Consider the following 26073-nt stretch of genomic DNA (forward strand, 5'->3'; position numbering starts at 1 on the left):
ATCAAGCTCAAAAGGTTAACTTTGAACTGTCTTTAGCTGATGCATTAGGCTTGTTTACCAGAGGATTTCAAGATCAAAATAAATCTTGTCTGATCACATCCTGAAAGGAACTTGGTGCATCTGGAAAGGTCACATGTGAAGGTTACTTATTTCGTAACTATGGTATGTGTGTTGTCTGGCTTCCTATTGTCCAATAAAATTAATTTTTAGGCAAAAGTGCCAGCTTAATGCATGCCCTCTTGATTCAAAGGCTTTCCCCATATTGTCTTTCCTGAATTATCTTCAAAAATTGTTACAACCCAAAAAATAAAAATTAGCTACATGGCTCAATTGTTACAAATGTAAAACCCTCAAAACAACAATTTTTGTTTGCAACAAATACTATAGCAATGACTATAACTTTCTGTCCACATATGCAGTACTGTGCTAAAGTCATAGGCACATGCATGTAGCTAGGATGTCTAAGACTTTTGCACAGTACTGTAGTGATTTTATGTATTACACTGTACTACTGCAAAGAAAAGGCAAATTTCATGACGTGAGTGATGATAGACGTGATCCTGATGTGGGTCTCCATTGTGGACTGAAAGTGGGAGGAGGGCAGGGAGAGGGGAATCATGGTTGCGAAAGGAGGAAGGGAGAGAGGAAGGAGTAGAAAGCACCAAGGAGACATTCTGATGATTAATAAATCAATTGTTTGGAATCAAATGACAGTTTCTAATGTGTCTGCACCCACATCAGCCCCCGCTCCAGTACTCCTCTGCCTCCTGTCCCACACCCCTCTTGTGGTGCTCCAACCTCACCATTCCCAACATCCTTTGCTCCGGCCAGATTTTCAAACTAGTTCTCCACTCCACATTGACAAATGCAGTAGTGTGCACCCTAGCTATCTGTATTTGCCTAAAATGTTAGCACAGTTTTATAGATTTGACATTTATTTAATATTATTTAGTTTTTTTTTCTTTTTTGTATTTGGGCAAGTTTTTTTTGCACGTTGGTCGTTCAAATTTCACGACTTATGCCGGTGATATTAAAGCAGATTCTGATTCTGTTTGTTGTCTTTGTTGTGTACAGTTCTTTATTGATTCTTTTGTGTTTCTTTGTATTTACTATGAATGAATCTCAGGGTAGTATATGGTGACATATACGTACTTTGGTAATTTACTTTGAAATTTGCTATACAAAGTATAGCATAAAATGACAAAGTAGTTGTCGTTACAATAGGAAGGTTTGATAATACAGATTTTCACCTGTAGCATCATTAATTCTTTGGGGTGAGTCTTTGATTTGTAAAACTTTTTACTGTAACAATTTGTTACTGCTTTTGTAAATATGTGTAAATTGTACCCATAAGCCCAAGTTTCATTTTTCCAGCCTTTTCAGGTTTTAAAACTTCACACTTGGAATTTGTACAATTGCTTCCCTTCCTGAGATTGAGGAATGGCAGTTATTTCCATTTATGAAGCAAGTGCGGTTATATACTGTACATATTTTCCTGCACTTGTAATCTAACTGCAGGTAAATAAAACAGCTCTTCAAAAACATCTTTGATCTCTTCTAATCTGATATAATCCCTGTTAATTTGATATGATGTGGCAACACCGTACCAAACTATCCAACTGCATGAAGTAGAACCTAAATGATGTGTTTAATATTCAAAGTATTAGTTATATATATCTCTGCCATGGATGTTCCCCGAGCCCGGCTGCAAAAGTAGAGTTGGGCATGGGCCTAGCAACCTCATCCTATAAAAACTCAAGAGTTACAAAATAACCAACAGCAGTTACAAAGCCTCATCCCTGGGAGAGGAAGGATATTCACTTGGAAGATGTATGAAGTCGTGTGGTGAAAGCAGAAATCACGTGGCCAGTCAGGACCGAGGGCTCTCCCAGTAGGGGTGATGGGCTTAAGAAGAATTTGTTATAGTTTGTAATCCCAGATGCATTTTTTGTGTCAATGCAATTTGGGTGAGATCAGTTTGTTTTCTATCTGGTTTTATTACCAGCCTACCTGCCATCAAGGCATATATAAAGAAAGGTGCTGGGAATGGCTCTGAAGGATCCCACCCACCCTGCTCATGAACTGTTTGTCCTACTCCTATCAGGGAGGAAACTATGTACCATCCACGCCAGGACCACCAGAATAAAAAAACAATAACTTCCCCAGGCATTAAGACTGGTCAACACCTCCACGCACTAACCCACCTCTCCACACTCTCCATTAGCACTACTTTATCATTTCCTGTCAGTTATCTTAAGTACAGACACTCCTGTGCCTAGCATCAGTTTATTGTGCAGTAAATAGGATCAGTCCATGTATATAAATTATCTTACATGTTTTTTTGTTACTGTTTTTTTTTTGTGCTGCATCAGATCCGGTTTAACAATTATTTTATTTACTTGTGTACTGGAAATGACATTTAACAACCTTGGAAGTAATTTAATTGTGCAAATATTAATCATTGTATATATTGGTGCTTTCAAATATGAGCTTTGGAATTGGATTCTCTAGTAGCCACTTCTCTTGTGGAAGCTGGATTACCTTGATGACATGGAAAAGTTGGCGTGGGTATCTCCATGTTCTGCAGCTGACATTTACTCCGTTCCACCAAATGACACCTTATCTCGTGTTACAGCTCTCTGCCTCTGGAGCCTGTGTCCCATTTTGTTGCAATTGGTCATTTTAAAGAGCAGCACTAAAGGCAATGGTTGGGCAGTCTGCGTAGTTTCAGCACTCATTGCAAGTCACTCTGAAGTTCACAGTGTGCTTAAACCAACAGTGGGGATGAGTTGTAGGGGTCGTTTGGTCAAATGGGTTAATGGGGCGTTAGGAGAGTGATAGCACAAGGTAAAGATGTGTTTGTGTGTTGCAGACAGCAGGGTTGCGGGATGTGGAATTGGAATTGAAATTGGCTTGTTACTGCCATGTACCAAGATACAGTGAAAATCTTTTCATACTTTTCATACAGGTCAGATCATTACACAATGCATTGAGATGGCTGAGGGCACAGTTGTTATGTTTTGTAACTCCAAAACATTAAACTGATTAAAAGAAAGACATGGGAGTCCAAAATGTGTTTACTTTAAGCAAGGCAAGTACATCACACATGGTAGTTTCATGATGTATGCAGTTCATGTATTTCTACATATTAGCTGGAGTGAATTATTTAAGTGAACAAGGATGTTTAATCAAACAATATTTTTACAATATTACTGAAATATTAAATACACAACAATGGGTACACTTGAGAACTTCCCTCAGCACATCTCAGTCGTTGATATGGGTAGAGTATGTTTTGATGCACGTGACAAATAAGCTTATCAAGGTAAGCAAAAAAAAACAGAATAAAGTATAACAGCCACAGAGAACATGAAGTGCTGGTATCATTAGGGACCCTCACCATCCAGGACATGCCCTCTTCTCATTACCATCATCGGGATGGAGCTACAAGAGCCTGAAGATCCACACTCAACATTTTAGGAACAACTTCTGCGTGAGATTTGTTGTTTCGTGGCAGTTGTACAAGATATTTAAAAAAAATACTAGTAAGCTAACATTAGAAAGCAAATTAGTATTTGTGAATTCATGGACAGTTAAGAAATCTGATGGTGGATGAAAAGAAGTGCGACTGAGATATGGGGGTTATCTGTGATAGCTATTGAGTCTGAATATGACTTTGTCTGCCCATTGTTAGACTGGTCTGTAGGATAGTGCTCCCAATTTTACTGGATCCTAAATGTACATACATAAGGAGAGCTTTGCATTCTTGATTGGCTTGTGAGTGCAGTGTACAAACTCTGTGCCATGGTAGATGTTGGGCTGTTCAGCTCTAATTGAAGTGAACATTGAACATCACAGTACAGGTCCTTCAGCCCTTGATGTTGTACTGACCTTTTAATCTAGTCTTTAAGATCAATCTAACCCTTCCCTCCAATAAAGCCCCCCATTTTTCTATCATTGTGTTCCTATCTAAGAGTCTCTTAAATATCCTTAATGGATCTGCTTCTACCACCTTCCCTGGCAGGACATTCCACGGGCCCACTGTAATAGCATGATGCTAATTACTATATTACTATGGACAGCACAGTTAGCACAACACTGTTACAGCACCAGCGCCCTAGGTCCAATTCCGCTGCTGTCTGTTAGGAGTTTGTATGTTCTCCCCGTGAACGTTTGTGTTTCCTCCTGCATTCCAATGATGTGCAGGTTGATGCATTAATTGGTTCATTGGGTGGTGCTGGCTTATTGGGCTGGTAGGATGTCTCACCTTTCTGTATCTCGAAATACAAAAAAATAACTTTTTTGTGCAACTATGTGGCTTGCTAGACATTTCAGAAGCAATAACATTGCAATGGGTCTGCAGGTTCATATAACTGAACTTGGGTCTTTGTGATATATGTTCTTTGGGAAATTGATAAGGTTTATGGCAGAAAATGTACTGACTGGACAACTGAATTATGTATTGTCAAATATGAAATTGTATTATTGTATTCTCAAACTCTTGTATCAATTTAGGATAAATGATAAACTCCAAAGTTGATACAGAAAACAACTTCATTCCAGAAAATAATACAACATTTTATACTCCTTTTTAAAGTTCAAAGTAAATTTTATCATCAAAGTACATAGTTGTCACCATGTACATCTCTAGATTCATTTTCTTGTGGGCATATTCAATAAATCTATAGAATAATAACCATAACAGAATCAAGAAAGATCATCCAATGAGGGTGTTCAACCAGAGTGCAGAATGCAACAATCTATGCAAATACAACAAAAAGAAATAATAATGATAATAAATAAATAACCAATAAATTTCGAGAACATGAGACGAAGAGTCTTTGAAAATGACTCCATTGGTTGTGGGAACATTTCAATGATGGGGCAATTGATATTGAGTCAAGTTATCCCCTCTGGTTCAGATCCTGATGGTTGAAGGGTAGTAACTGTTCCTGTATCTGGTGGTGTGGGTCCTGAAGCTCTTGTACCTTCTTCCTGATGGCAGCAGTGAAAAGAGAGCAAGTCCCAGGTGGTTAGGCTCCCTGATGATGGATGCTACTTTCCTGCAACAGCGTTTCATGTAGATATGCTCAGTGGTTGAGGCGGCTTTGCCTGTGACTATCTGCAGCCCACTGACAATCACTGCCACCATCTTTATCTCTTATTAGCCTCAGTTTTCGCTTTCTCCTCTGGAATTCAGAAACAGTTGAGAGCATGGCTGCATTTTCCAGATGGGGAAAGAAGTCATGAATTCAGATATTCAAGGCAAGGTAACAAGATATCTGGCAATGGGGAAAGAAGGAAAATGTAAAAAATGGTTTACCTGCTGAATTGCTGGCCTGTTGAAAGATATTATGGGGTGGGGGGGGATTAGTTAATGTTGCCTCATATTGAAAATATGAAGTAGCCATGATCAAAGTTTATGATGCTATGTGCCTGTGATGCTGCTACAAGTACGTTTTTCGTTGCACTTGACCAGAAACTCAGCTTTGACTTTGAAATCAAATCAAGGGAATGAGAAGTTAGTGTTAGTTAGGGAATGGACAGTGAAGGAAGTTTTTAATTATACAAGGTTCCTGCATTTTTCTTGCATAAACGTGAGGCCGATAATGCATGTAATGAGAAGTGGAGGATAGAAGGGTGAAGAGACAAATAATTCAGCTATCGATCGAGTACTGGGAGTGCTCTGAATGATTACTGCATCATTCAACTACAGGATATCCTGTACTTGTACAGACTGTCCTTATTTTCTTTGACACTGACAGATATTCATCAGTAATGGAGTGAATTAAATGGCAATGAAATAGCTAGAACTGAATCTCTCTGGAATCTCATCGTAAGCAATAATTACTGTCAGATTCTGAAGAATTGTTTATATCTGGTTTCTTGTCCCCTTGAAGGAGAGTTAACACTTCAAAAGTTATTTTGAAAGGAAAACATCCCATGTTTGAGCATAAGAGGTTCTGCAGATGCTGGAAATTCAGGTACAAAACACACAGAAAATTCTGGAGGAGCTCAGTAGGTAGGCATCATCATGGAAAGGCGTAACCCTGGCCTGAAACGTCAGCTGTTCATTTCCTTTCATAGATGCTGTCTGACCTGCAGAGTTCCTCCAGCATTTTGAGAGACTGGTAATCTGGTATATAGGTTTATACCTTGCTCTCTCATACAATTTCATGTTTTTTTTCTGTTTTGTGGTTTTATGTTTTGCTCGTTTATATCTTTTGACTTGATCTCATGTCAAAGATAGTCTCTTAATCAGATGGCAAAATAGTACAACCTTTGCTGACAAGGGAAGTCAAAGCTAATGTAAAAACAAAAGAGAGAGCATACAACAAAGCAAAAATTAGCTGGAAGATAAAGGATTGGGAAGCTTTTGAAAACCTACAGAGAGCAACTAAAAGAATCATTAGAAGGGAAAAGATGAAATATGAAAGCCAAGCTAGCAAACTATGTTGAAGTGGATAGTAAAAGCTTTTACGAATATGTAAAAAAATAAAAGAGAGATGAGAGTGGATATAGGACCACTAGAAAATGAAGCTAGAGAAATAATAACAAGGGACAAGGAGATGGCAGTTGAACTAAATGAGTATTTTGCATCGGTCTTCACTATGGAAGACACTAGCAGTGTGATGTTGTAAAGTGTGAAGGAAGAGAAGTAAGCACAGTTACTATTACAAGAGAGAAGGTGCTCAAAAAGCTGAAAGACCTAAGGGTACATAAGTCACCTGGACCAGGTGAACTGCACCCTCGGGTTCTGAAAGAGGTAGTGGTAGAGATTGTGGAGACATTAGCAATGATCTTTCAAAAATCATTGGACTCTGGCATGGTGCGAGAAGACTGGAAAATTGTAAATGTCACTCCACTCTTTAAGAAAGGTGGAAGGCTGCTGAAAGGACATTATAGACCAGTTAGCCTGATGTCAGTGATTGGAAAGATGTTGAGTCAATTGTTAAGGATGAGGTTATGGAGTACTTGGTGACACAGGACCAGATAGGACAAAGTCAACATGGTTTCATTAAGGGAAAATCTTGCCTGATAAACCTGCTGGAAATCTTTGTGGAGATTACAATAGGATAGATAAAGGAGATGTCATGGATGTTGTATATTTGGGCTTTCAGAAGACCTTTGACAAGGTGCCACACATGAAGCTGTTTACTATGCTAAGAGCTCATGGTATTACAGAAAAATTACCAGCATGGTTCGAGCATTGGATGATTGGTAGGAGGCAGTGAGTGGGAATAAAAGGATCCTTTTCTGGTTGGCTGCCAGTGACTAGTGGTGCTCTGCAGGGGTTGGTGTTGGGTGTTCTTCTTCTTATGCTGTATACAAATGATTTAGATGGTGGAATAGATGGCTTTGTTGCCAAGTTTGCAGATGATATGAAGATTGGTGGAGGGGCAGTAGTGTTGAGCAAATAGGTAGGCTGCAGAATGACTTAGATTAAGAGATTGAGCAAGAAAGTGGCAAATGAAATACAATGTTGGAAAACTCTTGGTCATGCATTTTGGTTGTAGAAATAAATGGGCAGACTATTTTCTAAACAAGGAGAAAATCCAAAGGAACTTGGAAGGCCTTGTTCTGAACACCCTTGTGGGTCTGGGAATTTAGGAAGATGAGGGAGGATCTCATTGAAACCCTTCGGATGTTTAAAGATGTGGATGCAGAATGAATGTTTCACATGGTGAGGAAGTTTTATGAGGGAGTTTAGGACAAGAGGGCACAGCCTCAGGATAGAGGGACATCCATTTAAAACAGGGATGCAGAGATATTTCTTTAGCCAGAGGGAGGTGAATTTATGGAATTTGTTACCACAAGCAGCTGTGGAGGCCAGGTTGTTGGGTGTATTTAAAGCGGAGATTGATGGGTTGTTGATTTGACACAGCATCAAAGGTTATGCGGGGGGGAAGGCTGAGCAATGGGGTTGAGGAGGGGAGAAAAAGGATCAGCCATGATTAAATGGTGGGGTAGACACGATGGGTCAAATGGCCTAATTCTGCTTATTGTCCTATGTCTTTCATTTTCTATATAATACCTAAAATATAATTTTTATTTCCCTCTTTTTTTATTCATTGTTTCATCTTAAGAGTTTTATGACTGGTTGAATTTTTTTCCCTCTGAATTCACGACATATGCCAATGATATTAAACTTGATTCTAATTCTGATTCTGCTTTCCTGCTGGTTTACTGAGCTCATAGATGCCACAGTTCCCCCATAGAGGGCAGCAAACTCAAACAAATGATGCAAGACCAGACTTCCAGACTGACTGTTCCACTTTGGGAGCAGTTGGGGGACAAAGGGTAAAAATCTTCCCTTGACTGCTGACAGCAAGATCTGCAGCATAATAATAGACATGAGAAGTTTAAGTATTTGATTTATACTTTTAATAACAAGATATTTCAGAAACCTGATGACAAACCAAAGTGAGCACAATTGGGAGAATTTTTATTGTCATGCATTTATTCATGAAAATATATTTGCGCATTTTATCTTGCATTTCAATTCTTTTTAACTTTAATTGGAAGAGCTGCACAAAGAGAATATTCTCTTTAAAGATTTTTTTACCTAAATGTTGAAAAGAAAGATATTACAGAGCAGATTGCTTTATAAAACAATTGGAGCATTTTAGGCACAGGCTCTTCAGTCTTTGTACCGATCTTTCAACCTACTCTAAGATCGATCTAACCTTTGCCTCCCATATAGTATTAATTGTAAATTGTAAAGAATATTTTACCTTTTTTGTCACTTGGTACTGCTCTTGCCTCCCAGTAAGAGTGTTTTAAGTTTGGGTAGAGAGTCTGTACCATAAAAATCAGTGTGGCAGCAGTGTGCTGTAGTGTCAGACATTCTGGCTTTTAAATGGTATATTAAATCAAAGGCCCACCAGGTTGAAGTTTAAAATTGGCACCATATAAAATATAGCAAAGGAGGCATCTAGTCATTCTTTCACATTATATGTCAACTGACTATTTGCTTTGATAGCAAGGTGGTCATAAATACTTTCAAGTCACCTTTAAGTTAGACATTTCTCTCACTTCCAGTAACGTCTCACCTCTGTCCTACCCTTTCCTTCCCTTGTCCCTCTGGCCTTATTACCCCTTTTTCCTCCTCAATCTGCCCATCACCTACTCATTCCTCTCTCCTGTTCCCCTCCCTTCCTCCTTCTTTTTGTTCCATAGTTCATTCCCTTCTATCAGATTCCATCTTCTTCAGCCCTTTGTCACTTCCACCTATCGCCTCCCAGCTTCTTACATCATTCTGTCTCTCTTCCCACCCCCACTTCACCTGTCTATCATTGCCTTCTCACCTGGATTCACTTGTAAGAGGATAGGGTTCCTTTTGTCTTCACCTAGCACCCCACTAGCCTCCGTGTCCCGCACATAATTCTCTGGAACATCAGCCATCTCCAATGGGATCCCACTCCCACTTACTGCTTGCCGCAGGGATCGATCCCTACAAGATTCTCGTCCATTCATCCCTCCCTACTGATCTCCCTCCTGGCACTTAACCTTGCAAGTGGAACAAGTGCTACACCTGCCCCTATACCTCCTCCTTCATTACAACTCAAGATCCCAAACAGTCCTTCCAGGTGAGGTGATACTTCACTTGTGAGTCTGTTGGGGTCATATACTATGTCCGGTGCACCCAGTGTGGCCTCCTATACATGGGTGAGACCCAACGTAGATTGGGAGACTGCTTCACCAAGCTCCATCCTCCAGAAGAAGTGGGATGTCCCAGTGGCCACCCATTTTAATTCCACTTCCCATTCCTATTCCCATTCCGATATGTCCATCTATGGCCTCCTCTACTATTCCGATATGACCACACTCAGGTTAAAGGAACAACAACTTATATTCCATCTGGGTAGCCTCCAATCTGATGGCATGAATATCGATTTCTCGAACTTCCAGTAATGTCCCCCCTTTCACCATTCCCCATCCCCTTTTCCCTCACTCACCTTATCTCCTTGCTTGCCCATCACTTCCCTCTGGTGATCTTCCCTCCTTTCCTTTCTTCCATGACCTTCTGTCCTCTCCTATCAGACTCCACCTTCTCCAGCCCTGTATCTTTGAACCAATCAGTTTCCCAGCTCTTTACTTCATTTCCCCCCCCCCACCCCTGGTTTCACCAATCACCTGGTCTTTCTCTCAACCCCCCCCCCCACACCTTTTAAATCTACTTTTTTTTTCCAGTCCTACCAAAGGGTTTCGGCCCGAAACACTGACTGAACTTTTTTCCGTAGAGGCTGCCTGGCCTGCTGAGTTCCTCCAGCATTTTGTGTGTGCTGTTTGGATTTCTAGCATCTGCAGATTTTCCTCTTGTTTCACTTATTCCCTGCCAGCTTTGCTCCTTCTTTTTGTTCTGGCTGTCTCCTTTTTTTTCCATTCCTGATAAGAATTGACCTAAAATGGCAGAGCAGGCATGACTGGCCAGATAGCCTACTCCTGTTCCTATTTCTTATATTCTTGTGTAAGAAAAAAGAAATTTTTTTAAAATTATCAGCTACCCAGCAGGTAATACAGGAAATAACAGCAAAGCAATGATTTTATTGAAAACCACACACTGTTTATAATCAGAAACACGAGAGAGATATTGATAGCAACAAGATGCTGGAGGAACTCAGTGAGTCTGGCAGCATCTTTGGGAGGAAAAGGCAGTTGATTTTCACACCTGACAGTCTCTGGAGTTGAGAGAGAATAGTGCAAAAAAACAAAAAAAAAATCCAGTAAATGGTAGTTCTGTGGACAAAAATGCTTTGTTAATGAGAAAGGTTAGAGGAGACTGACCAGATTGGTTTAAGCTACCAAGAAAGTGATTGTATCTCAAGTAACCGCACGTTACAACAGTGCTGTGCAGAAGAACATCTCTGAACACACAACACGTCGAACCTTGAACTGGATGGGCTTCAGCAGCAGAAAGCATTGTATATGACAAAAAAATTGTTGTTATTAGACAGCAATACAGTATAAAGAAATAGGTGTACTATAAATCACAAAAATAAATAGCACAGCAAAAATGGAACAACAAGGTTCATGAACATGGGTTCACAGATGTTTCAGAAATCTGATGGTGGAGGGAAGGAAACTTCCTGGATCACTGCATGTTAGTCTTCAAACTCCTCAGTGTTGATCAGTTCAGAGGACCTGTCCTGGGCAATTACGAAGAAAGCACGGCAGCATAGGAGTTTGTGAAGGTCTATCATGTCATCTAAAACTTTGACAAGTTTCTATAGATGTGTATTGGAGAGTATGTTGACTGGCTACATCACAGCCTTGTATAGAAACACCATTGCCCTTGAACGGGAAATCCTACTAAAAATAGTGGATATAGCCCAGTCCATCACAGTAAAGCCCTCCCTCTATTGAGCACATCTACTTGAAAACTGCAGGAAAGCAGCATCCGTCATAACACCCAGGGCATTAACATCTTCTTACTGTTGCCATCAGGAAGAAGGCACAGGAGCCTCAGGACTCACACCACCAAGTTCAGGAATAGTTATTACCCTTCAACCATCAGGGTCTTGAACTCAACTTCACATGCCCATGATTGAAATGTTCCCACTACCTGTGGACTCACTTTCAAAGACTCTTTATCTCATGATCTTGATAAGGACTGCTTATTATTATTATTTCTTTCTTTTTGTATTTGCACAGTTTGTGTCCTTTGCACACTGATTGAACGCCCAAGTTGGTGCAGTCTTTCACTGAATCTATTATGGTTGTTACTCTATTATAGATTTATTGAGTATGCCTGCAAAAAAATGAATCGCATTGTTGTATATTGTGTCATATATGACTTTTGATAATAAGTTTACTTTGAGTTTTGAACTATACCTCCTCCTTAACGGCAGTAACAGGAAGAGGGCATGTCACAGATGGTGAGAGTTCTTAATAATAGATGTCACTACCTTGCAGCACTGCCTCTTGAAGATGTCCTCAGTGGTGTAGGGCTGTGCTCATTATTTACTAAGTTGTTGTAACTTGCTATAAAATGTACATTACTTGAATGCTAAGCAGTGTTTGATCTTAATGTTGTTTTTCTCTGGACTTTATTCTATTAACGACTACTGTTAACAAGTCTGTGCACTCTTTTATCCCCCTGCAGATACTGATCCACGGGTGTTAGAGAAACAGGAACTGCAACAACCAACCTATGTCGCTCTTAGTTATGTTAACAGGTAAGATGAATTTTTTTGTACAAATTCCTCATGAATGGTTTGTGCAGTCTTCGAACATTCATTACAAAAGAAAGTATGCAGCTTTGTGAAACCACTTTACATATAGTGGACTTGACCTACTTTCAAAATTTTAAACCTTACTGCTATATACTTACCAGCTTTTCGGTACTCAATCAGAGATTTTTTTTGTCAAATTTATGTTTGCAGAAGGGTGGAAAATTCACGATGGTGAAAGTAGCAGTTCACAGATAGTAAATTACCTAATTTTCCTGGCAATACTTAAGAAGATCTTAGGCTCTGCTGACAGCCACACCTTTGTCTCCTTGTCTATCACCACCTATGCTGCATGGAAGGCTGTCACTCCAGTGTGGGTGCAGCAAGTAAGACAGACGTAACACAACCTGATTTACTGGTAGGTAGAAATGGGCTTTGGTTGCGGGGAGGATGAAAGGCTGATTCATTAATTAAGAAATGTCTATTATATAATTAGGATTCTCTACCTGTTCTGAATCTGATTGTTAGATGTGGTGAATAAATAACATATCAATTTTTTTGGTTGATGTGGCAAGATCTTTTCAGTTCATTTTTGTACTTAAAAATGAAAAAGCATCCTTCCACATTATCAAAAAGTTGTCTCTGTTATAATTTTAAATTAGAACATAACTTGTATGTTACAATTTCAATTTATAATGTACATTTCGACTTACAGTTTCTAAAAGATTTTTTCCACTCCACAATCTTTAAAAAGTTTGACCTTCAGTCCAAATGTGAACATGTCAATACTTTAAGTGAAAAGCAATCTGTAATAGGTCCAAAACTTGTTTAGAAATGCCAGTCTAGATCTCGTTAGAAAGACTTATTCAGATGCAGGGAACCCTTTAGGAACACCATTGGGTTTCTTTGCACTCACTGCTGGGCTGCTCCTTTCGAATTGTATTCTGCTGCTGGAACTGCCATTTTCTAACTCCCACGTGTCGCTCTTCTGTGGATAATTTACTTTTGCATATGTTGAATCACCTGAAACATTATAAACACTAAGTATTCATGGTTATAACATTTGCAACATGAACTGAAGTCTCAAAGGTGCAGGGCGGTTTGTGCTCTGTACTTCGGTTAACAAATAATGGTTTGGGTTCTCTGAAGCTCCTTGCACTTTTACCTGCTTTCTTTTCTCCTTGGGAAGGAAGGTTGTGAAACAAACTGAATAAACTAACCAATATGAATCTTACTATTGGACCATAGAACAGAACAGCAAAGTACGGGCCCTTTGGCCCATGATGTGTTAACCTCTTAGCTTACTCTAAAATCAATCTAACTCTTACATAGTGCTCCATTTTTCTATCATCCATGTGCCTTTTTGAGTGTCCCTGATGTACCATCACCCCCAACAGCACGTTTCACGTACCCACCACTCTTGGTGTAGGAAAATAAAACTTACCTCTGACATCTCTCGTATATTTTCCTCCAGTCACTTTAAAATTATGCACCGTTCATATTAGCAATTTACACCCTGGGAAAAAGTCTCCTGTTGCTTAGTGCATGTTTGTACTGAGTATTGTTTGGTATAGTATGTGATCTGACTTAGAGTTTCTGAACATTACTTGATGAATTTTGTTTGGATAGGTAAGGTTAATTTTTAAACACGAGAAGTCTGCAGATGCTGGAAATCCAAAGCAACGCACGCAAAATCCTGGAGCAGCTCACCTGGCCAGGCAGTATCTATGGCAGTGAATGAACAGTTGACATTTGGGCCCAAGACTCTTCCTCATGAAAGGAAAGAAAGGGGGAAGATGCCAGAATAAAAAAAGGTGGGGGGAGGGGAAGGAGGATAGTGAGAAGGTGATAGGGCTGGAGTGGAAGGAATCTGAATGAGAATAGAGTGAACCATAGGAGAAAGGAAAGGAGGAGGTGACCCAGGGGGAGGTGATAGGCAGGTGAGAAGAGGTAAGAGGCCAGTGTGGAATAGAAGAAGAGGGGAAGGAAAGCATTTTTTATCAGAAGGAGAAATCAATATTCATGCCATTGGGTTGGAGGCGACCGGGACAGAATATAAGATGTTGCTCATCGATCCTGAAGGTGGCCTTATCTTGGCACAAGAGGGGGCCGTGGACTGATGTGCCTTAACTGGAATGGGAATTTGAATTTTTTTTTATTGTTAGCAATATGAACTGTATTACTTCTTTCTAATCATGGTTTTGTTTATTAATAAAGTTCATGTTTGGCGCTCCATGTAAAGCAGCATCAACTTGTTGGCTAATTGCTGTACAGTTTACTTTATATCACTGTACACATTTTGGTTCCACTGACTTCCTTTTGAATCATAGTTACACGGGAGCTATTCGTCACTTGCCCAAATGACTTTTCTTTAGTGCAGGTTGGCTATTCAAGCATAAAGGTATCTGAAGGCAAGCAGAAATCTTTTCCACCTAGCATTTTAATATGTTGACTTCTAACTGAGGTCACTGATTTAAAATCATGAGTGAGCTATAAACTCCCACTTGCAGAGAAGAAGTATAGATTTATATTATGGATTGATTACAAGAAGACAACTACATTTGAAAGTCTGCTGGCTAACAGGAGGGAACTACTGGGTGAAACATTGCAACAGGAGTAAGGGCTTATCAGAGACTGTATAGTGCTATGACTTGACAGGCACAAAGTTGAAAGTACATTTATTATCATAGTAAATATATGTGATACAACCTTGAGATTTTTCTCCTAACAGACAGCCTTGAACCAAATAAACCCAAAAGAACTCATGAAATAAAGAATTTCAAGCACCCAATGTACAAAGAGAAAAAAAAACAAATCATGCCCACAATTCAAGGCAAGGAAATAGCGTTCTGACCCAAAGTCCGCAAAAAGAGTCCATCCTCAGACCCTTAGCTCAGCACGGAGCAGAGCAGCAAGCTGAACCAGACTGAACCTCGCCTCTGGTCCCTGCACCCTCACCTTTACCGTCTGGCCCTGCACCCAAATCATCGTCCAAACTTTGGGTTCAGTCACTTTGATATGTTCTGGAGCCTGGACTCTACCCCCTCAATTCGGCCTGTACCTGAGCTTTCTGATTTGGCCTGGCACTTAAGTTATTGTTCAAACATCCTATGCAAGCAATCCTATATCTACCACTACACAGGGTTGACAGACTTACCATTAAGTCCTCTGATTGAGCCCAATTTTGCTGCTGAAGTATTGTGGTCCATGGTTATTTCAATAAAGGTTCTCAGTTTACTGATGAGGAAGCAGATTTGTAAGTAGTGGACGTGGAAAGGATGTTACCAATAGTGGGAGTGTATAGGAACAGAGGGCACAAGGATGAGGAATACAAGGACATTCCTTTAGAACAGAGATCAGGAGGAATTTTTTCAGCCAAACAGTGGCGAATCTGGAATTCATTGCCACATGCATCTGTGGAGTCAGTGGGTATATTTAAAGCGAAAGCTGAAAAGTTTTGATTAGTAAGGGCATCAATGGATTAGAGAAAAGGCGTGAAAATGGGGTTGAGCGGGAAAATCAATCAGCCATGATTGAATGGGGGAACAGACTTGATAGGTGGAGAGGCCTAATCCTGAGGTATGCTATATGTTCCTGTAGTACTTTAAATTAAAGTGTTAGTTATTTCTAAGTGCTTAAATCTTTTTATTAATTTGAATCTTTTACATCAGTTTTAGTAGCTTTTAAATGCCTATGAATGTGAAAATCAGTTCCAGCCTTTGGCAGAAGGCAGATATCTATCTGCAGCAGAGCCTTTTGTCATAGTCTGTGGCCTGTGTGATCAGTCCTCCACATCTGATATAGGTGAGTGACTCTGGGCAGTGGGCTTGTTGTGGCTAAGCAAGAGGGACTTTTCATTTCCAAGAGCTTTGCTTCTTTTAAATAAGACCATAAAACTGTAAGACAGAGGATCAGAATTAGGCTATTCAAAGTTCAAAGTAGATTTATTATTAAAGAATGTACATATTATACAGATTTGTCTCCTTACAGACAGCCACAGAACAAAGAAACCCAAAGGAACCCATTTAAAAGAAGACAGTCAAACACCCAATGTGCAGAGAAAAAAAAACAAATCGTGCAAGCAAGTAAAGTAAGCAAATAGCATTTAGAACAAGAGTGAGTCCTCCGATACAAGGCCTAGAGCAGCTATGGCAGGCCACAACCTGTCATACACAGATGGAAATTAGACTTTCCTATTAAATGTGCAAATTCGATATAATCAAAATAAAAGGAAATTCATTATCAATGAATTATAAATGTCACAATATACTGCCTCGAGATTCATTTTCTTGCAGACAACTGCAAGACAATGTAACAGGCAACATATCAAGTATCCTTTATATTTTTAATTTTTATTCTCAATTAAATTAATTTTCTCAATAATTTACTCCACCTGTGTTGACATATTAAATGCCAGCTACAATGGTTCCCATTGAGGTTCATATGTTTTTAATACCCAACTTGTCCTCAGCCTCTCATAACAGTGGCCACATGAGGGCGACCTTTCACACTGTACCAGAAAGTTTCCTGTCAGTTACACAGGCACACTTGGGTCCTGATGAGGGGTCTTGGCCCAAAACGTCGACAGCGCTTCTCCCTATAGATGCTGCCTGGCTTGCTGTGTTCTACCAGCATTTTGTGTGTGTTGTTGTTTGAATTTCCAGCATCTGCAGATTTCCTCGTGTTTGCTCTTTGTAATTGCCTGGTTTCATTAATTGCCGTTATGATGGCACATGTTTTGGAATTAGAGCCTAAACATCAGTGTAATGAATATTTATTTTCTAATTTGGATTTTTAAGTTCTTTTTCTTCACTATCCATGATTTTTTTTGCTGTTTCTATGTTTTCTGTGCAGTTGCTGCACTGTGTATTAAGGCAAAACCCAAAATTGTCACCTGACAAGAATCTGAGACAACTCCTAAATGCTGTTGTGTTTTAAGCCAGCCAGTAAGACAGATGGTTTTACTTATACGCGGGCACTTTTCACACTCTAGAATTTGTGTATATTTTTAGATAGAACCAAAAGAAAAGGAAAAGTCATTAAAATCATGCAACAACTAATGCAAGTTTCTTTTTACCTCATTAATATTTTATCTAAAAGCTATACAATGCTCGTTGTTTATCTCAACGAGGTTACTACCGACAATAATCACAAACCACGTTTCCTTACTACTGAGACACTGGTCTTCTGCCAAAATAGGAAACCTAGACAACCTATTGTATTTTTTATGAGCAATTCTTGGGAGACTATAACTATAGACAGACACAACATACAACAAAGAATATACCGTGCTTAGCAACGTTCTTTGTTTTATTCTTACCTAGATGGTAGTTTCTTTTAACACATACAGGACTGTTCCCAAGTCACCAGTTAAAATGAGGCTGCATGCAACTTCTTGGTGCTGGGAAATAGGTAGGCCTCATGGCCTGGTATGGAAACACCAATGCCCCAAGTACAGAAAGCCTACAAAACGTAGTGGATGAGGCCCAGCCCATTACAGGAAAAACCTTCTCCACCATTAAGCACATTTGCAAGGAGCATTCCCTCAAGAAAGTAGTATCCATCATCAAGGGCCCTCACCATTCAGGCCATGCTGTCTCCTCACTGCTGCCACGAAGAAGGAGGTACAGGAGTCTTAGGTCTCATATCACCGGGCTCAAGAAAAGTTATTACCCTTTAGCCATCAGGCTTCTGAACCAGCATGGAAAACTTCACTCACCTCAACACGGAACTTATTCCATAACCTATGGAATTACTTATAAACAGTGTACAATGCATGTTTTCAGTATTATTTCTTTACTTATTTTCATATTTGTTGTTTTGGTATTTGCATAGTTTGTCTTCTTTTGCACATCGGTTGTTTGTCAGTCGTGTACAGCTTTTTATCGATTCTGTTGTGTTTCTTTGTTCCTCTGTGAATGCCTGTCGTATATGCTGACATATGTACTGTGATAATAAATTGAATTTCAACTTTGAGTAGAATAGGGTAATGACTAGAGATTGAGGGAAACCAGCAGGTCTTGGATAATGTAGGTATAATTACACAGGGAAAGAGGACAAACCTGCTGTTAAGTGAACAGAACAGGGAGCATTGAGCACTTTATTTGGATGATGGGCCCATGTTTCACAAGCCTGAAAACACCAGGAGGGTCCAGATCTTTCATTTGTTATATTGGTGTGTCAGAACTGAATATAGTAAAAAAGACTATAGTAAATAGCAAAGTAGTGACAGAAAACATTGCACTAAGAAGAAGTACATGAAAGCAAATAGATAATTGATTGCTTTCCCATGCTGTTGCTCACTGTAAATTCAGAGAGAATAGTTTAGAAAACCATGGTTCATCTCTGGAGGTGCTTACAGTAACTCAGGTGTGATAATATTTGCAAACATGTGGATGAAATTTGTTTTCAGTGATAACACAGAGACACAATGACTTGACATTATGTCACAGCAACTGACTTAAGATTCCAAAATTCAGAATTATTAATATAATAACGTTACAAAATCTATGGGTGACAGGGTGAAAATACGTCTCTACCAGAGGAGGTGTAAGATGCTCCTTCCCCCCACTAGCCTGCTGGTCACCCTTGGGCAAGGTGTGACAACTACTTAGCCCCCCCCCACCCCCACACTGATCCTGACATGTGAAACCATGGGAGCAAGTGGGTGGATGGTCATATGAGCAGTTGGTGCATTTCACAAAGCCTGGATACATGACCACTGATGCCATGCATTCAGTCTCTATAATAGAGTATTGATAATGGCTGGGGTCACCCACCTTGAGAAGATTCTGCTCAGAAGGCGATGGCAAACCACTTCTGTAGGAAGTATTGCCAAGAACGATTGTGGTCATGGAAAGACCATAATCGCCCATGTCACAAGGACACGGCACATAATGATGATGATTACAAAATCTACAAAACATTTTGTGACCTTTCTGGAGGATGCATTAAACTTATAAATGTAAGTTTTTCACTCCAACATCTGTTTTAGCCAGAAATACAGTGTGAGATGTACATTCAATTTTATTTGTGCTGTATGTTTTTTAGTTTTTGAAATCTGCAGAGCCATCTGGAGTGGGGTTGGGGGGGGTGGGGAGGAGAATGTGGAATTGTATGTGCAGGAAGAACTGCAGGATGCCAGGGAAAAAGCAAGAATCATCATACCTGCCAGCTGCTAGGCTTTCTGGCAGCAAAGTGTTGAAGAATGCTTCGGTACTGAATTTTCAGTGCCACCCTTGCAGTTATAATCATTAGGCCTTATTCTTCACATAATGCCGCTGTCTCGGCCCTTCAGTGGAGAGGATCAAGTGCTAATCCAAAGAAACAGTACCACTTCTAAAGCATTATATTTATCTTTCAATAGACAAATAATCAATTAAATTGCATTATTGTACAAAGCCATAGAACCTAGTTTCAAAGTTCAAAGTGCATTTATTATCAAAATATCTATACCATGTACGACTTTGAGCTTCGACTCCTTACAGGTAGCCATGAAACAATGAAACCCAATATAACCCATTAATAAAAAAGACTACCAAATACTGAGTGTATAAAAAAAATCAAATTGTGCGAACAGTAAAAGTAAGCAGATAAAACTCTGAACTGAAGTTCACAAAATTGAGTCCACGGCCATAAAGCCGGTCATCACTGCAGCCAATCCAGCAGCCAATTGGTTGCAAACCAGAACTTGTTCTCATTTGTCAGTTCTGGGGCTCGTACAAGTTGCTGTCACAATAAATACATATAGGAGACTGTACAGTAAATACATTGTACGGTCTTGAGTAGTACAAACAAACTGCTGGAGGAACTCAGTAGGTCAAAAGGTCGGGCAGCATCGATGGAGGGGAATAATCAGGACTGTCCTGATCCTTGTTTTCATCCAAAGATTCCTTGCAGTTGTGTTGTTTGATTTGTTTTACTGCTGCTCTCTTGTTGATTGTCGTTCTCTGCGTTGTTCTGCTGAGCATGATGGACATGTTACGTTGGTGCCAGAATATATAGCAACACTTGGAGGCTGCCCCCAGCGCACCCTTGAATAATATTTTGTTAACGCAAGCGACAAATGTACTGTGTGCTTTGATCTACACATGACAAGTAAACTTGAATCTTGAATCACTTATTAAATTCCATCTGTTATCTTTCTGCCTATCCCTCCAGTCAGCCAGTGTCTTTGGGAAGTTTTTCTCCAGCTTTTCCTTCTATTTCAAAACCCTCAGTTTTTTACAATTGCAAATACATTTATAGACCATGAGATATAGGAGCAGAATTAGGCCATTTGTCCCAATTAGTCTTCTCTTCCATTTCATCATGGCTGATCCATTTTCCCTCTCAGCCCCAGTCTCCTGACTTCTCCCCTTATCCCTTCATGCCCTGATCAATCAAGACTCTATGAACCTCTGCCTTAAATATACAAAAAGACTTGGCTTCCACAGCTGCTTGTGGCAAAGAATTCCTCAGATTCAGTACTCTGGCTAAAGTAATTCCTCTTCATCTCCATTTTAAAATGATGCCCCTCTATTCTGTGGCTGTGTCCTCTGGTCTTAAACTCTCCCACCACAGGAAACATCCTCTCCACATCCACTCTTTTAAGGCCCTTCACTATTCCATGGGTATTGTGGACATGAATAAATATAGGTATTAAAATTGTGTTTCTTTTAGAATTCAAGATGAAGGAGAAGCTCAAGGTCATGTAGCCTCTCAATAATGTTGTAGCTAATTTGATCTGGGCTCTTAAATCCGTGTTCCTGCTTTAAATCTATCTCCGCAATGAATATACTTTGTGACTTACCCCAAACTGACAGTACAACATCTGTATATATTAAGAACAAAGACAGAAAAACACGTACCTGGGTACAACGCTATCAGATCTTGTGCAATCCATCCATTTAATTCCACCCTCTCCTGTCTTAGACATTAAGCGCTTGTACATTGCTTCAGTAGCACACAGGTGTTAGTATGGTTTCTGATACCTGTGGTGTAGCAATGGGTTGCTGTGCTACAAAATTTGCTTTATAGTGTGCAACAGATGTAACGTATTTAAAAGCCTAAGCATCTGTTTCATCACTTACACAGTCTGGAGCAAATTTCTGCAGTTCCTCTCAATTTTTGTGGTAGGGATTCATTGGCCATCAGATGTACTAAATGCAAATGCAGAAACTGTTGTGCTTCAAATCAATGTATGATGAAAGGAAAAGTTGGAGAACTAACTCTCCCTTTCTGTAAATTTGGTTGTAATAGAAATGTACAGAGTCTGCCAAATAAGCATCATATTGTAATCTGGTCTGTTACTGTAAATGCTCTTGTGTATTCTTCCCAATGTGCTCTTACATAATCTGTATCCTGGCGTGTTCAAATGTAGGACTGGGACAATAAGTGTTAGCCCTGCCAACAGCATCCATGTCGCAAAAAGTTGTTGTGCGTGGGACAGGAAGGCGGAGGAGTTCTTTGTGCTTCTAATGTTTTTTGCCATTCATTCTTTGGGGTTTTTTTCTGTTTCATCAATGTAGTAAGGATTTCAGGTTGTGTACTGTATGCATTCTCTGATATTAAACTGAACCATTGAAACACTGAAAAGGATTTAACAATTGGCTTCATGATTGTTTGGCAAGTTAACTGTCACAGTTGTGTGTGGTGTTACATTATCTCATGGGCCTTAGGAACACATAATAAAGAGGCATTAGTGGAAAACTGATTACTAGCCCCCTAACCGCTTCCCGGTCTGCACTATTTCACCTGGAAGAATTTTTTAAAGAAAGATACAGCTAAGTAGGATCCCCCTCGGAAGACGGTGGAGGCCAATTCTCTGGATGCTTTCAAGAAGGAGCTAGATAGATATCTGATGGATAGGGGAATCAAGGGATATGGGGACAAGGCAGAGACTGGGTATTGATAGTGAATGATCAGCCATGATCTCAGAATGGTGGTGCAGACTCGAGGGGCCCAATGGTCTACTTCTGCACCTATTGTCTATTGTCATATTGCGCATCACATCCTTTGAAATTGCAATCCAGTTAGTCCCACACACTGCTCTTTAACTCAAAACCTTGTGAAATGTTCCTTGTAAGGTATATTTGCATACTATAGGTTGAAGGAGTCCATTCCAGAGTATCATATTTTGCATTTTTTAATGAATTCTCCTATTAACTACTAATATTTTCCAATTAACACTTTTTTTTGTCCTGTACCTACACACTAATAGCTAATGGAAGCTGTTTGACGTCATGTGTGAATTAACACAGATTGAAAGATTGAATTTGAAGGTGGAGCAGGAACAGAGGTATCTTGGGGTCCAAATCCATAGATCCCTCAAAAGCTGACTGTGGACCGGCAGGGGTGCTGGTGGTGGTTAAGAAGGTGCATGTTGTATTGACCTTCATTAGTTGGGGGATTGAATTCAAGAGCAGTGTGGTAATCTAGACCACACTTTGAATATTGTGTTCGGTCCTGGTCACTCCATTACGGGAAGGATATAGAGGAGATTTACCAGGATGTTGCCTGTATTAGTCAACATGTCTTATGAGGAAAGATTGAGCAAGCTAGGGCTTTTCTCTTTGGAGCAACAGAGGATGAGAGCTGATTGATAGAGGTGTACAGGATTATGAGAGGCATAGATAGAGCAGACAGCCAGCACCTTTTTCCAAGGATGACAATGGCAGTATTAGAGAACGTCTGTTTAAGGTGAGTGGAGGAAAACATAGGGGGGTGTCAAAGGTAAGTTTTTCACACAGAATGTCTTGGGTACCTGGATACACTGCTTGGGTTGGTGGTAGAGGCTCATATATTAGAGACATTTAAGAGACTTATCAGAATCAGGTTTAATATCACCAGCATATGTCATGAAATACATTGCATTACATAATAATAGGAAGGAAAAGACATCTGTGACTTGCAGTAAGAGTGTGTGTGTGTGTGTAAAATAAATAGGTACAAAAAATAGGAAATAAGACAAGTAGTGAGGTAGTGTTCAGAGGTTCATTGTCCACTCAGAAATCAGATGTCAGAGGGAAAGAAGCCGTTCCTGAATCGTTGTGTGTGTCTTCAGGCTCCTTCCTGATGGTAGCAATGAGAAGAGAGCATGTCCTGGGTGAAGGAGGTCCTTAGTGATGGATACTGCCTTACTGAGGCACTGCTCCTTGAAAATGACTTGGAAATTATGGAGGCTAGTGCCCATAATGGAGCTGGCTAATTTTACAACTCTCTGTCAGCTTAATTTGATCCTGTGCAATAATGCCCCCCCCCCCCACCCCAAACCAGACATTGATACAGTCAATTAGAATGCTCTCCTTGGTACATCTGTAGAAATTTGCAAGGTAGGCACATGGATGTAAGAAAAATGGAGGGTCTGTGGGAGGAAAAGGTTAGATTGATTGTGGAGTCAGTTTATAGTGGTCAGCACATCATGGGATGAAAAGCCCATACAGTGCTGTATTGCTGTATGATCCACCTCCTAAAAATTTGAACGTTTCTGTTAAAACTTGTTAAGTTCTGTTAAATTCTCCGCATACGTCAATTCTACTTTTATTGTCTAAATCCGTTCAACCTCTCCTGGACCTTGACCCGAAAGGCTTTTGCCCAGGAATTATATCATTCTAAACACAGTAGAGGTATATAGAGTTTCTTAATCTGCAAGTGATGAAAGGCTTCATCAAAGGGGTGAGAATTTAGTGAGCATAAAAAAGAAGATAGGAAGTTAGAGAAATGGTAAGAATTTGGATGGGAATTTTGGAGATGAAAGCTCAACTGCTAAAGATAGAATGATTAAAATTGTCCCATGATTAGGCTAGGATTATATCTGGAGAAGGGCCGGAAGGGCCTATTCAGCGCTGTATCTTAATTAATCACTCAATCAATAAACAAACAAACAAATAAAAACACAACTGGATTAATTTTAAAATTGAAAAAGCAGATGGGGCTCAAATATGATAAGTTAGTTGATACTGCTTCACAAAATGGATCAGATTTTTGATACTGTTCCTAATGTAAAATTTCACACGTCTTATAGCACATCTTGCTGCAAAAGCTATACTAGTTATTGCCTTTTTTTAATAAATGACTTTATAAACTTTATGTTTAGTTGTGGTTTATTTCACAGTGTAGATTCATAAATAAAATTTGCTGTTTCTTGTTACAAAGACATACGACACAGAAGAAAGCACATTAATGGCTTGTCAATGTACCACAACTGAACACACTCCCTGTGATGTGGTTTGTTAATTATGCTAATTTGAAATATGAGGTTTATCTTTTTCTTTCCTCTCTGGTTTCCGTATTATGAAATTAATTCTTCTTTGTATTCATTATGTCGGTAAATAAATCAGAAGACAAGTGTAACTTCTTCTCTGGAAGTAATATGTAAGAATTAATTATATAAATGTGCTAGTCCTTGTTTTCAAAGTAGATTCATTATCAGAAGATGTATATGTCACCATATAATAATTTGAGATTAATTTTTATTTATTTATTGAGATAGAGCGCAGAACAGGCTCCAGTCCTTTGAGCTGAGCTACACAGCAATGCCAAATTTGACCCTAGCCTAATCATAGGACAGTTTATAATAAGACCATAAAATTTAAGAGGAGAATTAGGACATTTGGCCCATCAAGTCTGCTCCACTTCATCATGGCTGATCTGTTTGGTTCTCAGGCCCAATCTCCCATTCTCTCCATGTTCTTTCATGTCCAGAGTAATCAAGAATTCATCAACCTTTGCACTAAATACCAAATGACTTGGCCTCCACAGCCGTCTGTGGTAATGAATTCCACATTCACCACTGCTGTCCATTCTAAAAGGATGCCTCCCTATTTTCAGGCTGTGTCCTTTTAGTCTTAGACTCCCCCACCATTGGAAACATCCACTCTATTGAGTCATTTCAACTTTCAATAGGTTTCAATTAGGTTATTCCTTATTCTTCTGAATTCCAGTGAGTAGAGGCCCAGAGCAATCAAACGTTCCTCATATGACAAGCCATTTAATTGTGGAATCATTTTCGCGAACCTCTTTTAAACCTTTTCTAGTTTTAGCACATCCTTCCTGAGATAAAGGGCTTTCAATACTCTAAGTGAGGCCTCACCAATACTTTAGAAAGCCTCAACATTACATCCTTGCTTTTTTATTCTAGCCCACCTGAAATCATTGCTAACATCATATTTGCCTACGTCACCACTGAATGAACTTGCAAATTAGCCTTTACAGGGACTCCCACGTCCTTTTGCACCACGGTTTTTCTCTCCATTTAGAAAATAGGCTACTCTTTTATTTCTTCTACCAAAGTACATGACTGTACACTCCCTGATACTGTGTTCTATCTGCCATTTCTTTGCCCATTCTCCTAACCTGTCTAAGTTAGGGATGGCCAACCTATAGTGCGTGCACCAGAAGTGGTGCATTGGATGATTAGAAGTGGCGCGTTGCAGCCCAGTGATAATAATAAAAAAATAAGCCTACTCATGCAAAATTGATTTGTAGAAAGAAAAGCTATAACAGGAATTCAAGTAGCTTAGAGCTAAAAATGGGTTTTACTGAGAATAAATCTTAACAATTATTTTAGCGATTTTATTATTTCGTGTTCATCTTATCTGAATGTTATCTTCTCTCACATTAATATGTTTTCAGTTTTTAAAAAAATGTTCAGACAGACATACTTTATTGATCCCGAGGGAAATTGGGTTTTGTTACTGTCGCACCAACCAAGAATAGTACAGAAAAATAGCGATATAAAACCATAAATAATTAAATAATAATGTAAATTATTCCAAGCGGAAATAAGTCCAGGACCAGCCTATTGGGTCAGGGTGTCTGACACTCCGAGGGAGGAGTTGTAAAGTTTGATGGCTACTGGCAGGAATGACTTCCTATGACACTCAATGTTGCATCTCGGTGGAATGAGTCTCTGGCTAAA

The 26073-nt window shown here is 39.6% G+C and overlaps 1 protein-coding gene across 1 annotated transcript in view; it reads left to right on the forward strand.

Annotated features, from left to right (window-relative positions):
• The window catches only part of jazf1b (JAZF zinc finger 1b), a 237428-nt gene that overhangs the window by 93095 nt on the left and 118260 nt on the right, over nt 1-26073 (forward strand). The window contains exon 2 of the mRNA XM_059945062.1: nt 12107-12179. Coding sequence (XP_059801045.1) covers nt 12107-12179 — 73 coding nt within the window. The remainder of the gene's footprint in view (nt 1-12106; nt 12180-26073) is intronic.

The sequence above is a fragment of the Hypanus sabinus genome, chromosome 20 (genome assembly GCF_030144855.1).
Source record: "Hypanus sabinus isolate sHypSab1 chromosome 20, sHypSab1.hap1, whole genome shotgun sequence".
Classification (NCBI taxonomy): Eukaryota; Metazoa; Chordata; class Chondrichthyes; order Myliobatiformes; family Dasyatidae; genus Hypanus; species Hypanus sabinus.